At 41.1% G+C, this 15,969-nt stretch overlaps 1 protein-coding gene across 1 annotated transcript in view; it reads left to right on the top strand.

Annotated features, from left to right (window-relative positions):
• The window catches only part of LOC143149184 (tyrosine-protein kinase Dnt), a 140,331-nt gene that overhangs the window by 91,786 nt on the left and 32,576 nt on the right, over nucleotides 1-15,969 (top strand). Inside the window, exons 3-4 of the mRNA XM_076316349.1 lie at nucleotides 1,429-1,696; nucleotides 12,068-12,242. Of these exons, the coding sequence (XP_076172464.1) occupies nucleotides 1,429-1,696; nucleotides 12,068-12,242 (443 nt within the window). The remainder of the gene's footprint in view (nucleotides 1-1,428; nucleotides 1,697-12,067; nucleotides 12,243-15,969) is intronic.

Here is a 15,969-nt window from a genome sequence, read left to right as displayed (position 1 = left end):
TCCGTGATAGAATTTTTAAATTTGTACTTGATGGACCGATTGTGCGACAAAGAACCACTTTTTTCTAGAGAAAGTTCGAGTAACTAGATTTGGTTCGATTACTATTTATTTACTATATTAGATTGTTCGGAAAGTCATTTCGTTTTTTTTTTTTTTTTTTTTTGGTGAAAATGAAACACGATTTTTTTAGAGTGTACAAACATTTTATTAAATTATACATTCTCCATTTTGGTAAACTTGATAAATAACTTTCCGAACAACCCAATAGATCGACTTCCAGGTGCACGACGAAATGATGATTATAGATTAGAAACTCGCGTTAATGTTGATTAGAAATTCTCATCAACCTCGTTCACAGATATCGAAAGGATGTCTCCTTAAGCATTTCGAATCTGAGTTATCAATGTAAATTATCCGTGATTGAATTTCTTCGTTCGAACTTGACAATTATTTACACATGGTGTGCTGGTAGCATTCCTTACTGGTGGTAAGGAACCATGGTCTATGGATGAAGTTGAGAAGCGTTCTCCTTACCCCGTGCTATCCTTCAGGATAAATCTCTTGAGCTCCAGACTTAACCCCGACCTAACTCAGACCAGGTATAAGGGTACCGTAGTCTACGGACGAAGTTGAGAAATCTTCTCCTTGCCTTATACTCTCCTTTAGGAACACTTCTCGAAATAGACGTGGATTTCGTAGTTCGTAATTTCGATACCTGGTGACAAAGGGAATTACAAAGACGTCAGTGAACGTTGGAAGTCGAGAAGCCAAGAACGATTCTGTGTAGTATTTGATCATTGGTTAAGAGTTTGTGCACACCGCGTAGGGTAGGCGTTGAGAGCCTGTATATAACAGATGGAACAAATATAGCGAGGTACTTGAGCCACGCTCGAGTGGTCTGTTATTCGATACCCTTGTTGAGTACAAGCAACCAAATGTGTTTTTCCTCTACGGAAATGTCTGTTAGCTGCGAGGCCATATTTCAGTGATTCCCAAACAGTAGGTTATCTGAGATCTCTAAGGTTTCGTTCACCGTGAAATATTTCTTAAGTATTAAGATCGATATAAGTACTGGTTGGTTCGTGAGAAGAAGGCTAACGAGTGTTTAGATTCCCACTCCAGTTTACAAGCTACTAGCATTGTCGTTATTGGTGGATGATGACGAAGGATGAGGCTACCTGATCGACGACAGCCAATAGCGACAATGCTTGTGATGGTAGGAGAGCTAATATAGATAGACTGTTAAGTAGATTGTAAACTAGAGTGGAGATGAAAACACTCGTTAGCTTTCTTCTCACGAATGAACAATACGTAACATCAGACCCAGTGGGTCTGGATAAGACACAATTACAGTGTGTCTATTGTATGGAGGGTTAACGATTCGGTGAATTCTTGAAGATTTATTCGTCTTCTGGTATTTGTTCACAGTTATCATACTCGATGGAACTGGATTACGACGTGGTGGGTGTCCCGGGTGGCGCCTCCGGTATGATGGCACTGCTTCCTCCCAGAGTGAACGTGTCAGCCAGAGGAGAAGTGCCAGTCACATTACAGGTGTTCAGGATCAGGTTACCGTGCTCGGGTCTAGTGAGCGCCGAAATTCCTCTAGCTTTGAGATTGAACGTAACTGCTCCACCCGGAACCAGATACAACGACACCCTTTTAGTCTTCAAAAGGAACAAAATTTGCTTCAAAGGTGAGAGAGGTCTATTTAACGCAATTCCGATTCGATTGGAACTATATAACCATTTCTGTTCCGATGTTTCTTGTACAGTAGTCCTCGGTTACGCGAAATAATTTTTCCCCTGATTCACGAAATTAATAATCGTTCCCACTGTTATCTTTGCTCGCGAAATCGCGATAAAAATATGCGAACGAACTTTACTATTTATCACTCCCTTTCGCGTTTCAATCTCAAATTAAACGAGTAAACGTAACAACGAAAATTGCAAAAATTTAACAAACCCAATTTTTGATACATTAAATCTTGTAGGATCACGAATAAACTTCGAATATTATATCTTTCGTGTAAGTAAAGTTCAAAAACGTTGATGAATTTAAAGGATTTGATTTGTAGTCCACGTCGAACTATTCAAGTACCACGAATACTCAAATACCTGTGCTCAAAATATTCGGATGCTTGAGTATCAATTATGACACTCAATTTCAACGGTTTTCTATGTTGAATAAAAAATTTAACAACCGTAAAAATATTAGCTCTAAATACGTTATATAGGCATTCAAGTGTACCGGTTCTCATGATTTGCTCTGTGTTAATTCTCAGCAAAGTTTATCGATAAAAAAGCAATTTACACCGAATGATATTATAGGAACGGTATGTTTTCACAATGCAACCGATCGTTTGTGCTTTCGCGAATGCATTAACAACGTACTGCTAAAAATCTGTACCGTTGTGCGTATGTCACGCGCGGTGCGTGCAAACAGCGTCGCCGCCGTGGCGGACTGTCGATGATTACTTGGTTTATGTAATTACGAATTTAATTAGCACGTTCCCCGGGATTGGTGAATGCCTTCGTTACAGACGGTACGATTTCGAAGTATTTCGCGATTAAAACAGAGAGGTGCGCGCATTCGTACCGTGTCCCTTTCGAACGTGGGTTCTATGGACAATTTATGGCCCTTTGTGCAACAAGCGATCGGCAACAACGGCGGTACATAATTTCTGAAACAAGAATCTCGTCTATGCGTATCACCGCCGATATATTCGCCTGTCAGTGAAAATCGAGTGATTAAAGTTCGGTTATACCGATCAGCCAGCAAATTTCGTTCAATTACATCGAACGTGTGCCATAAAGGGCTTTTCCGTGGCAATTTGCGTCATCCTGCCTTATTAATCACCTGAAGGTAAAAGTAACGTTCTCTGTTATTCCTATCGATGGTATCAATGAGATGACATATTCGTTAATACGATGTCCCGTTTCGACCCTAATTTAGTTTATTACCACGGTAGGGTCGTCTGTTGCTCGCTTATCGTAAACTGACAAACGCGGTCGGAATATGTATCCCTAGTAGGGCTGACTCTATATAATTTAGTATTCGAATATTTGAATATTCAAGTATCATAACTCAAATATTCGATTATCATAATTCCAATATTTGAATACTTTGAATATCGTTCTTCGAATATTTGAATACTTTGAATACCATTCTTCGAATATTTGAATACTTTGAATATCATTCTTCGAATATTTGAATACTTTGAATATCATTCTTCGAATATTTGAATACTTTGAATATCATTCTTCGAATATTTTAATACTTTGAATATCATTCTTCGAATATTTGAGCATTTCAAATATCATATTTCGAATATTTGAGCATTTCAACTATCATCATTCGAATATTATCATTAAAATATCATAATTCAAATATTATCTTTCAAATATCATAATTCGAATATCATCATTCAAGTATCATAATTCGAATATCATCATTCAAATATCATAATTCGAATATCATCATTCAAATATCATAATTCGAATATCATCATTTAAATATACATTTAGATCGAACATCATAATTCGAATATCGTTATTCGTAGCTAATCGATTTTTGCACACAGCATTCCCTCAAACCTGTTAAAAAACACATCTCCTTTAGCATTCTAAGAAAAACAGTTCGATCAAGTTTGTAGAATCTTTTCAGTGTAGTATTTAAGCGTACAGTAGTTAAGCGAGAACAAAAGCAATTTGCATTCCTTCGAGTGAGCAAAAAATAGAAGTTTCTGAAATATTTATGGAAACCGGTAGCCCGGTTAATCCAACGAAGTTCGCGTTACTTCGAAGTGTATAATTGCCAAAACTGTCAAAGGAAAACGCTCGCAAGTCCTTCTTAAGTAGTTCACTAAATTCTGCAAACTTGTGACACGTACAAGAAGTGTTCAGGCGAAGTACACGAAACCTTAGGATCACGGAGACCCTGGAGAAGCACTCGCGTGTATAGTTTGTAGCGACTTCATTCGAAGAGAGGAACTTCAAGCTTCGTTTCAACGATGTCTCCAATCGAGATCGCCTATTGGACACCGTGAACGGAACAAGAAAGAATCATCACGAGAACGAAATTTCACGGACAGTAGCGAACAATCATATCCTAACTGACCTCTTTCTTAGACTCTAACGAATAACCTTCAACGAAACGTTTTACCACGACAAATTACCGGAATCGTCGAACAACGATTCAACGACATAAACTATAAGGCAGAATCTGAGACGAGAACCGCTCGAAAAAATATCCGTCTCGTACGCGATGAAACGTAAAACAAATATACAAGGAATACGAATACCCGAAGCACAAAGTTAACACGACTAAGGCATATTGGAAAATAAAAAAAATAACTGATACAAGCGTTGACCACCATCGTGAAAATCCAAGAGTCTCACATTCCGTTTGTAATATCGAAGCAACGGAGAATCAACCTCCGTACGGGATTACGGTAATTCGTAATTACGGGTAAGAGAAGAGAATTAACCTAATCATCGACTAACCCTAGATTCATAAACACACGTCTCTCGTACACCCTCGACTAAAAGAACTCTTACAGCGCATGGCGCGAAAGAGATGCAAATACATGCGTAGTTTGTGCCTAGAATGCTCAGATCGATTTTTTCAATTTTTTTTTTCATGTTTAAATTGTCGATAAAAGTTGTTTCTAACCAATATTTGTAGATTTTGTTAATATCTCCCGTAATACTTAAATTAAGTGACCTTAAAAGTAAGGTGTATCGGAGACATATGTTCATGAACAATGTAACTGTGGCGGCGCTACCCACGCTTGCCACCAGAGGGACACTCACCACCAACCGTTTCCCGCAAGTTCCCGTACCTGCTCCGATCGGTATATATACGATCCCTTACCGATCTTCCAATGTCCCGGCGTATAAGGCAGTGCCTGCTAGAATGCCTTTACTAGTCCACTAGCAGGCCCGGGATGAAACGCTCTCCCTTTTCCTTATTCCTTTCTCGTACAATTGAAAGATAGAGCCGCCAAATAACCGTAAATATAGTTTATGAATCTAGGGTTAATAAACAGCTCGAGCGTGTTTCGCGAAACACGTAACCCTTTATCCGCGCGAAACGAATTACCTTTCGACGCTCGCGATAAGCGCACAGACCCACGTATCCCGAATATCTCGAGATCCCGTAGTCTTTCCCCGCTCCGATCTCCCGAAAGCAACGGTTTCCCGTTGAAAAAGGATACGATATGACGTTCAGACGTGATTCTGGTGGCGGTCCCGAGAAAACATCCCGTCCCATCCGGAAATCGACGGGAACATCGGGTATCGTGAAAGTGGTAGCAACGTTTCGCCAGACAGGTGGATGGAGTTGGAGTTTACTGTCGGCGGAAACTGTACGTGCTTACACCGTGTCGGTGAGAGGTGGGGAGAGGGTCAGCGACGTAGCGAGAAAACAGAACGCGGAGACGAAAGACGCGATAGACGAAGAAACGTGGGTGAAAAAGAAGGTGGTAGGGGTGTGGTGGTGGTGGTGGTGGTGGTGGTGAGAGGCGGAGTAGACACGAGGTTAGAGGTGGAACGGTGACGTCGAGAGGGGAACGGCGAAACGAGAAACAGTAAGAAGCAGGGAGTTGACAGACGCTGATCCGGATCCGGTTACCGGCGCAGTCGACGTTACAACGAAAAGCAATCCGCCGAATAAAATTGAATCTCGTCGGGAGTCGGTGTATTTAATGAAAGAGAAGAGAGGAGAAGATCTCACCGCCCGAGATCAAGAGGATCGACCGCGTAGAAAAGTGGAGTAGAAGATGAGAGACGAAAAGGGTGGGGCGGGGTGAGGTGGGGATGGACCGAGTGAGGCAGAAAGGGGAGGAAAATAAGTAATCGCCTCTGAGGGAAGACTCCGGTTGACGAAGAGTACTTGCTCGTGTACGAAGCTCCTTTTTCGGCGGGATTTGCTTTCTTCTTGACCCGCTGCACCCTCGCCCATCCAATCCCCTCGTCCCTCGACCGACCGTCCAGGATTCTTCGGTTCTTAAGAGGTCCTGCAGAAATCCAAAATCACCCCGGAGACCACTCGAAAATAATCGAATCCCGCGTTGGCTCCTCGAGTGCTCGTATTCTAGCCCGACGACGCTGGGTTAAAAACGTTCGACGACCCGGTCCGCCCTGGGGCAAATATTGGAGGATAAGTGCCGACATGAAAAGGGAAATATTAGCGCCGCGAACGATTTGAATGCGGACATTGTTCGACCGTTTCGCGGTGACTGAGGAAAAGTAGAGGGATTCGTGATCTTTCCATTTTTTTTTCTATTCGGAAGATTCGGGGGTAACGTTAGGGGTTCTCCGAAGAGCGAAAAGAATTTAAAGGAATAACGATGCGATTTGGAAATTTATCGCGTGTTTCGGTCCTTTTGGAATTTTCAGTTTTAAATTTTGAATTTAAAGTTACTCGAAGCTGCTCGTGACGAAGTTACTGGGATTAATAAGCAACGTTGTCGTTGCGTAGTTACTCGATTAGTACGATCCGTCTCGTACAGATTAGTCGCGTTATAGGTTAGGCTACGTTGCACCGCTGTAGTAGCGACATCTAGCGTTTCGACCACGCGACGACTAGAAGTGTACCGCAAAGAAGAAAGGATAACACCAAACCGAGGCACTGGCCTCTCATACGGCAAGAATCAGTGTCACTGGACTCGGTTTGACTTAAAAAAGTGATTCATTCTCGAGGAAAATATCACTACCCAGTCTCTGTACCTGAAACAGGATAGGATACGCTAAAGAGGTGATATTGCGTTATTAATCTCGTTATAACTCACTAACTGTGCAAAATATTGAAAACTCTTTCGTACAAAGAATATTGCACATTATGAGGTCTATTGTAAAATGTAAAAATCGACATATTATGTTCCATTTGAACTGTTTTCTCGAAAGTTATGTGTCTTCGAAACGCGTTTGAAAAAGAAACCTTTTTTAAAAAAATGTTTCGTAAGAAATATTCTTCGTAAAAAAAAATATTTCTTTCTAAGAAAAATCCTTTGTAGAAATAAAATGTTTCTTTGCAATACACTGATACACGTTCTATGATTTTATTAATTGCGCTACTTTCGAAGGAAAGACCTGTAAATGATTATACGCGGTAAAATTGAAAATATTTGTCACCCTGCGGGGAATACCGCAATTTGTGTGTAACTCCACGTTCTGATAAAATTTGTTTCGAGAGGTCGGAGAGCCCGCTGCGATTTGGAGAACGCAGCCCGTAGATGGCCATTTCATTAATCCCGCAGGGACTTAATTCTGGACCTTCGTAAATCTCGGTTAAGGTTTGTTTGATAGTGTCGGATAGCGTCGCCGGCCGGGATTTAACTGAGATACACCCACCCCGGTCTTGAGCGTGGCTTGTCGACTCTGCGTTTGTTCTTAAACTCGCAAGTTCCTCGCCGGGTGCGTCAACGAAGTTTAATCGATCCTTTTGGCCGTGCTCGAGTAACGCGAGCAAATTAATTCCTTTGTCCTGCCAGCCGTTAACCTTCCTCCCGGCGTTTATAATTAAAAATCAAGCACCGCGGTTTCATTACACGCCCTGAAGCATCGGTTACCGGGATTCAGTTTTGTGTCGTGTCAATTTGCGGTTTGCTGAATATTAAGCGCGGCAGGAGGGGGGGAACTTGATTAAGGTAAAGATCGAGGGAAGTGCAAATTATAACGGAGCAAGAAGCATTATCCTGCTGGCAATACCGGTAATAAAATTAATAACAAGGTTAATGAAAGACATTGTTCGATAGATTGGTAATAGTATTTCGCACCTTCGTGAACATTATGCGGGGTGATCTGAACACGATGTTCCAGAATTTAGGGTCATAAATCGTGTAACTCGTTCACCCATTGTATTTTCGTTATTAGTGGATCGATCGTAACACTTTTTATCGTTCGAAACATTCGTTATTCTAACAATATAAATTTCTATACTCAAGGTCGCTTTAATGTCACGTCACAAATATTAATCTAGTTCTGAAGACTGTTCAGCTATAAGTGCAAGAAACTGCCCGGTGTTGCACGGAGTAAATCGAACTATAGTAAGTCCCGCTTTCAAGTAAAACTTTTTACATCGGATTCTAGTAACGGAATCGTCACTACTTGTTTATCCATCGCTAACGATATATCATCCACAGGCAAGAACGATCCTTATTGACCTCGGTTCGAGATAAAAAACAAAAAACCACACCACCCCGCTTTCGAGTGAATTGTAGATTTCGATCTTGTCGCTCGGAAACTGGTATCGTTGTAACACTGTTGAACGATTAACGAATAAGTAAACTTACTAATAATTCAATCGCTATCCCGAGAAGCGGAAAAACGAAACAACGGGACGTTATGCCATCCACCAGAGGCGTCCCCGGGCAGAAGTTACGCGTTGGAAAGAACGAAAACTAAAGTTACTTAAAAACTTGGTCCGGTTCTGCGAGCATTGTGTAACGTAAGAGAGGACATTTTAAAAAGATGTCGTCCCTCCGCGAACGAAGAAGCGAAAGATTTCTCTAAGAAGTTGGAGGCAACACCGTAGGCAGCCCGCGCGATTTATTTAACTTTTTCTCCCCCGGTGTTTCCGGTGCGCGTCTCATCGCGCTCCGATGAATACTTCCTGGCGCGAGTGTTTCACGAACGTTTCCGTCTATTACCGTGCAAAGCTCATCCGTCTGGTTCGCGTTATTTATCCTGGCGATAGCAGGATCCCGACTTCACCGCTACTTTGTTCAGAAACGGAGTAAGATAATGCAAAACGTCAGAAGGGACGTGACCCGTAACACCGAGGTTTCTTCGCCAACGAGCCAACTCTAAACTTGGCTGCACTTCATCTAACGATTAGTTGAATTACGTTGATCACCGTACGAGTCTCCAAAAATTTATTCTACCCGTGTGGTGTATTGGTATATATGTGTATATATATATAAAAGGCCTGCAGTCGAAGCAGGCCCAACTGGGCACGAAAAATCCGATACCGCAATTATTATCGTTTACAGTTCTGAACGTTCACGATTAAGAGAAAGTGACAGGTTTCTCTTCGCCAAACCGTCTCACCGATCCAAAAAGATGAAAAATATTCTTCTGAAGTTATGATTTTATTTGTTTCACAGGCTCTATTCTCGAATTCGAGATACTTCGCGAAGTACTTCGAGACTATACTCGAACTTCTTTGTTAGCTCGACGCATAGACTTGTAAGCGACCATCCCGAAGCGTCCATCACCGATTTTAACGAAATTTGGCAGATCTGGAAAACATCTAAAAATATTCCCTGTATTCTTGTCGGATCGACTATGGTTCACAACGAAGGGATGGAAACATATTCGCTCCAATATTTTGGATATTGGACCCAAGATCCAAACTATTAATCCTGGAAAGAAGATTTCAATTGCAAAGTCGATTCCTTTCAAAATATAAATTTTATCAGTGCATACGTTCCTCATCCCCAACCTTGTGTTTTCAACCCTTCAATGTGAACCTCGGTTGATGAAAAGAATACTGCGACAGACCCTTATTGGAACAGCAATTTGTTCATCCTGCACCAATATTTATGTACCTATCCTCCCTGTCCCTCTTCTCTCCAGCTGAAAATCTGAGTTTGCATCTCGTTCCATGAAAATAGTTTGACGAAATTCGAAGCGTTCGGAGTTTCATAGTAATCGAATTACAGCGTCCATCTAACGGTATCTACCCGTAAATATTACCCCTTTATCCGAGCCGTGGTTAAAAAGTTCCGTCGACGAACAGAAACATCCTCAAAGATTCAAACTGTAATTCCGAGGGCAGAATGAAGTTCCTGTGCAATCTATTAGACTTTGTCATATTTTCTTGGTTGTGTTTGCCACAGAAGAGAAAGGACGATGGAATTGAGGCCACGAGTTCAAAGCACGGAGAAAACGAATCGACGGAGCGTAAAGGGATTTCAATTTCCAATACAATCCTCGAAAAAAGGAACAATACGCTACCGCGTTCGAAGATGAGTCCTCGTCCGCGAAGAAAATGCGATTGCAACGAACTCGAATCACCGCGCGCGGTTCGCGTTGAAATTTGCATCGAACCTGTCGAACGACTGGCGAAAAAAAAAAAAAAAAGAAAAGAAAAAGAAAAAGAAATGTTCCACTTTTGTTTAGCACGTGGGATCCCGCGAGCATAAAGGCGGAACGGATCCAAAGGGTTATGTAGGGCGGAAAGCGCAAACGAACGTGAAAAGAAATCCGAGAGGGCTTCCAAAGGGTGCGCTGTGCATTGTAGAAGACTCGTCGTTCGCGGTGGACCGAACAGGCCAAGAGGTCCGATTCAAAGGGATTTCCTCTCTTTGGTTAGACTGGCCCGCTCTTCCTTGCTTTTCCTCTGCCTACGCCCACCCGCATGGTTGCTCGATGTCGTTGATTCGATAGCATCGCGATACGCGCGATAAAACGGATCACGGACACAAGGATTTATCGTGCGACGAATTGCATCGTAGGGCTATGGCTTACGCGACTCTTTCGACGGTACGCGGTCCCTCGCTTAATGTCGAAATATCGAGACCCCCGGGAAGCCTTAACCGACGGTCGGTCGAGAATTCTCGACCGCTCCAAGAGAACGGTGAATTTAAACGATTTTCAATTATTGTTTGCGCGAATTAGCGAAGAAAGAGACACTTTCAAGTAAGTGTAACTGAAAGTAGTAGAGTAAAGTCATGCTCGGACTTTTTTTCATCCGGAAGACTCATCAAATCGTTGATAATGCTCAATGGGAAGTAAATGTGTTTTTTGTTTGCATCGTTTTAAAGTTCAGCCAGTGAGTTTTTTAAGAATCTTTCAAATATTCGTATTGAGAACATTCGGATGGTGTAACATTCAAAATTAACGCACTTTCGCGTGGTTAATATTGCAAGAAACTTGTAGCACCTGATAACCAAAAATGTGCAAATTGATAACTATTTGAGATAATCGTTTGTACCTACTATTTTTTCATTTTTGTTGTTTTCTCTTCAATTTAAAGGTATCAATATCGGGTAAACATGTTGGAGCGTTTTCGGTTGTTGTTACATTTGTGAAAAAAAAAAAAAGGAAAAAATGACGCGCATCGAGTAGATGCAATTATCGTTGCCAACTCGATGTATCGACTCATTGCGCGATAAATTGTCGCGTTTGTCGCCCCTACAAACGACCGATGGATCAGCGTGTCAACGGTTTCTCGATGAAAATAGGCTTTCATGCGCGTACGTGGCACGGGCGGGAAACGGTTCAATCGACAAAATGGATTGTCGATAGCGTAATGCGGCTGAAACACGCTTTGTGGGTGTAATGCAATTATTTCACGGCGGCGCAGAAGTCCGCTCATTAAATCGTGCACGAATCTATGTTAATCGCCGCATTTCTCTGTTATTACGCTGTCAGAGTCACGCTCGGATGCCAGAATTTTAACGATATACCAACAGCGGGCATTAGCTTTGTCCAAACTGTCGAACTTCGGTAGAAATTTTCGCGGGCCCGCGATATCGTAATTTTACGAACATACATTTTTGATGATACGTACCATAGAGAAATTTCGTTTAACGATTTCATCAACAGCGGCAATTACGGCCAATTAACGAATTGCGTTCACCGTGCGTGAAACTTTCGGAAATAATAATTTCACGATGATAATTTACGATGGAAATTATTCAAGATTCACAAGTGAGGATCGCGTGAGGCTATCTGGGAATGTTTAAGAAAATTTCGTGAAATTTCTTCTCTCGCGATTGTATAAATTTGCAAGAATTACTCGAACGTCTGGTGGCGCACGGTTCTTCGAGCGAGTATACTTTAATTCGATATTGAAACGCGAGGTACATCGATAGGGTTCTATCAGCGAAATTTTCAACGATTTATGTGCAACAATTTTGAACGCTCGAATAGTATTCGAATTATCATTCTCATTCGAATTGAAATCGTAACTCGAATGTTTTTGTGACAAGAATTTAGAATACTCGAGTATTCGAATGGTATTCGAATTTCGTTTACCGAATATTCGAGTCATGTCGATACTCGTCCATAGAAGTTGAGGAAAATTCATCGAAAATGATTGCTCCATTTTTTTCCAGGAGTGGAAGCCCCTCCAAGGAACGATTCGGTTCGTCTGGAGCCTGGATCTCTGGTAAACGGTGCCGGGGCGCTTTACGTTGCTGCGACGTGTGCGTGCGCCTTAATATTAGTAGTCGGCAGCGTAGCGAGCGCCTTGTATATTCGCAACAGTAAGGCTCGCATTCAAGAATCACAGTAAGTATAATTTCATGCACCTGGCTGAGCATTCTTGCTTCAATTTTCCAACGAAATTTGTCTATAGCTATCAGTAATTTCCACTTTCGTGCGACAATTATTACACCGGATTCGAGTCGCAGAACCAATCCCCCAACTGTTCACGTTACCAATGCTACTGCGGTATCACTATACTCATTACCTTCTGTTCGAGATTTAAATCGCTACCTTCCCCGCTTTCGAGCCAACTTGGCCGATTTTGTACAACAGAAGTTACCATAATCGAAAGTAACGTTAAAATTCCCTTTACATGAAAAAAATCTAATATGCAAACCGACGTTTCGTACGTTATAATACCTACAATTAGACGAATGGAGAAAAATAAATAATTTACTTTCAAAAACAACTTTAGAATCACCGTCAAATATTACTAGGTTATTCGTCAAGTCATTTCGTTCTTTTTTGTGAAAATGAAATACAATTCTTTTAGAGTGTATAAACATTTTACTAAATTATATATTCTATTATTATCAATACTATTATCAACAACGACGATCTTCGTTCACATAAAATTCTTTACACCCTATCAAAAACTTCTCGCCTACGTATATTTACGTACTTGTATCCGGGTTAGATCAGTTCCTCGAAGTTTCTCAAGACTCAAATTTCTACTCACCTGGTTCGCGCGAAAATAAATCCACCCCGGTTCAAGTCATTTAATTATCGCGTTCGCAAAATTCCGTTAATTTAACGTGTCGCCGGTACGAAGTGTCGTGTAAACATTTCGGTGAAACGAAGTTGTAAATTATTCGGGTCAGTGTACATAGGTAGGAGTGAAAAAGCAAAGCGACGGGGTCTCTGGCGAGGGAATCGGAATCGGGCGGTGCACGGCGGTGCACGGGACACGTCGCTTGTAAGATTCGCACGGCTGACGGGTTTTCACGTATCGTCAGTCGCGTTCTCATTTTCCACGAGCAGCTGGAGCGAAAAGTCGTCGGTTGGGACTCGAGTTGCCGAGCGTCGCGAATTTCCCCCGTTGGATGCAGAATCTCGAAGGCCGGACCTGGTTCACCGAAGGGAAGAGACAAAAAGACGGTGGAAGATTTCTACACCCCCGCGGGGTATTCGCGTGGGGTGGGGGGTGGGGGGCGGGGATAAGCTGGATAGGAACTCGTCCGCATGAAATATCCTTTCAAGAAGCCCCGGTGATCCGTCGGTCGCTTGGCACGGCAGCCGACATTTTATTGCACGGCTACACGCCTCCGTTCAAGAGGACTCCTCCGGGAGAGGACGTAAGCAGGAGATCCGGAGGAAGGGAAACCACTATCCTCTCCTCAGCCTTGTTCCCCTTTCTTCCTACCCCAGCTATTCCTCCCCACGGTGCGAACAGAGAACACTTGTCTTCTTTGCGGATGCACGGCTGGAATCGGCCAACTTTAACGCGTAAAACGCTTCCCCTATTTGTACCGATAAAGGAGAATGATTGCCCCTACGTTGTATACAGGGTGGGACGCTTAAAAACCAATTTTCGATCGCCGTTCGCACCATCGTCGGTGTTACGTTTATTTTAAATAACGGTGAGACGCGGGGGTAGGATCATCGTCGATTCGTTCTTTGATAAAAGTTATACGTTCTACTTTGATATAGTTAACGTTTACGAACCGACTACTCTTCTTTATTTTATTAATTCAGAGTAACGGGGAGTCCATTGTATAGAATTCGTTCTTTAACTCTGTATTTAGAAAATTATAAAAGTACGAAAATTGAAATAAGCTTTTCATTTTGTGTAAATTTGCCCGTGAAATATGAGACTCGGGTCAAATAATCCTTTCCCTCCGATTGAGTTCGATTATTATCGTCAAATCATTTTTTTGCTTATCTGCAGGGTAGACATTTAAAGCAGGTCGCTTTGAAAAATAGAAAAAGTATTTTAGATGGGAATTATTTAATTTTATGGAGGATAGAGTGTGTGATATTTTTTTTTAGAATTAAGATCAGTTGCGTTCCATCTTTCCTCTTTTTTTCAACAGTTCTTTCCTCGCGGTCACACGGTACGCGCATACACATTAATCATCGTGCAGTTTAACCTCCATTCCCGCATTTACGTCAATCATGTCTCTATTTACGTATCGTGTAATCGATAAGTAAAGTAATTGCGTTAAACATGAAATTCGAACGGATTTCAATATTTACAACGCTTCGGTTGTGTACGATTGAATTTTAAGTCAAATTCGCGGTTCAAAATTCATCATGTTGTACTTAAAAGGGAATGAAACTTTAATAAAACAACGTTGAAATTTAAAATAGAATTCGTGTGACATTTCACTCCGAAATAAAGGAAGATTTTTCATTGATAAATTGTAGCAATCGAAGCAACCGTACAGAGAAATATAATTGAAATATATTCGAATTAGTTTTTAATGTATACTTAGTCTGAAATTTTCAACGGTGGGTTTGTGATTATTTTATAGCGGTGAACACCGTCCCTGGGTTATGAAAGAATAGTTTCTTCATCGAGCTTTTATAACCCATTTCGTGATGCATGCATTATGAACTGCTCAAGGAGATCTTACCCGAAGAAATTTCAGTAAAAGAAGAGATCCAAGACAAAGTTTCGAGGAGCAGGAAACTTTTACTTCCCCGGCCCTTCTTCTTCTCTTTATTCTAGCTTTTCTCCTCTTTATGCAGACTTGTCATACTTCCTCTGAATATATTAATTCTTCCGAGACTTCCGGCACGCGATTTTATGCGCGATTTGCGCGGAAAAGATATAATTCAAATCCGCGGAGCGAGATTCGCTTCATCCAGTTTGTCGTTAATTTTTATTTCTCTCTCCGCTGTAATTACGAGCTCGTTTCTTGTTACGGTGATTAAGCAATACTCGGTGACGGTGAAGCATTAGACACGGTTGGACCTGGGCAACGTTTTTCATTCGGACGAAAATAATAAATAAGTGAAACGTTATTCGAAAATATCGATTTATTTTAAACGTTACCGTGTACGCGAACAATGAATAATTGTTCGCCTGTGAAAACGTTCGTTCGATATTTGAAATTTTAAAGCTAATAATTTTTTAACGATGTGTAATTTTCGACCGTAGAATGGGCGAGTAATGTTTGTCCAGGAACGTGTTAAACACTCTGTATATTTGTTACCTGTACGAACCATTACCATATCGCGTACTTGATCTTTGAAAAAGCTCTAAATACGTATATATTTTATGTACAATATTAAAATATACATAATATTCTTTTAAGTTGCTTTTACATTGACTCGCAATTCATTAATTATTATTATTGTGTAAATAGTAATAACAATCGAAGGATAGTAAATAATAAATTGTAAACCAATGCGAAAACAACTTCGAAAGGCTATTGATAAATCTCGTGAATAATATGTGGAAACGTATTGAAGGAATAATAAAAGAGAAAGGAAGTTGCGATAAATATTAATATCGGGTAAATATTAAGCTCTCGTATTTTATCAAACGGAAATGTACATATTTATTTTTCGCCGGTAATTTATTTAAAGCGGAGAATATCGCGTGGTATGTAGATTTTTATGCTTGTACGAGTACTTGAACAGAACGCTCTTCACGAATTGTGTTCTCCCTTCACGGTATTATTATAAAAGTATGAGGTTTTTTATGTAGAAAACGTTTGCCCAGCGAGTCACTCCAGCTTTGATAAGGAATAAGTGTTATTAACGGGAAGTATCCCACGAGATATTATATAGTGGAGCACGTTGT

The sequence above is a fragment of the Ptiloglossa arizonensis genome, chromosome 1 (genome assembly GCF_051014685.1).
Source record: "Ptiloglossa arizonensis isolate GNS036 chromosome 1, iyPtiAriz1_principal, whole genome shotgun sequence".
Classification (NCBI taxonomy): Eukaryota; Metazoa; Arthropoda; class Insecta; order Hymenoptera; family Colletidae; genus Ptiloglossa; species Ptiloglossa arizonensis.
This window is presented reverse-complemented; position numbering and strand designations above follow the sequence as displayed.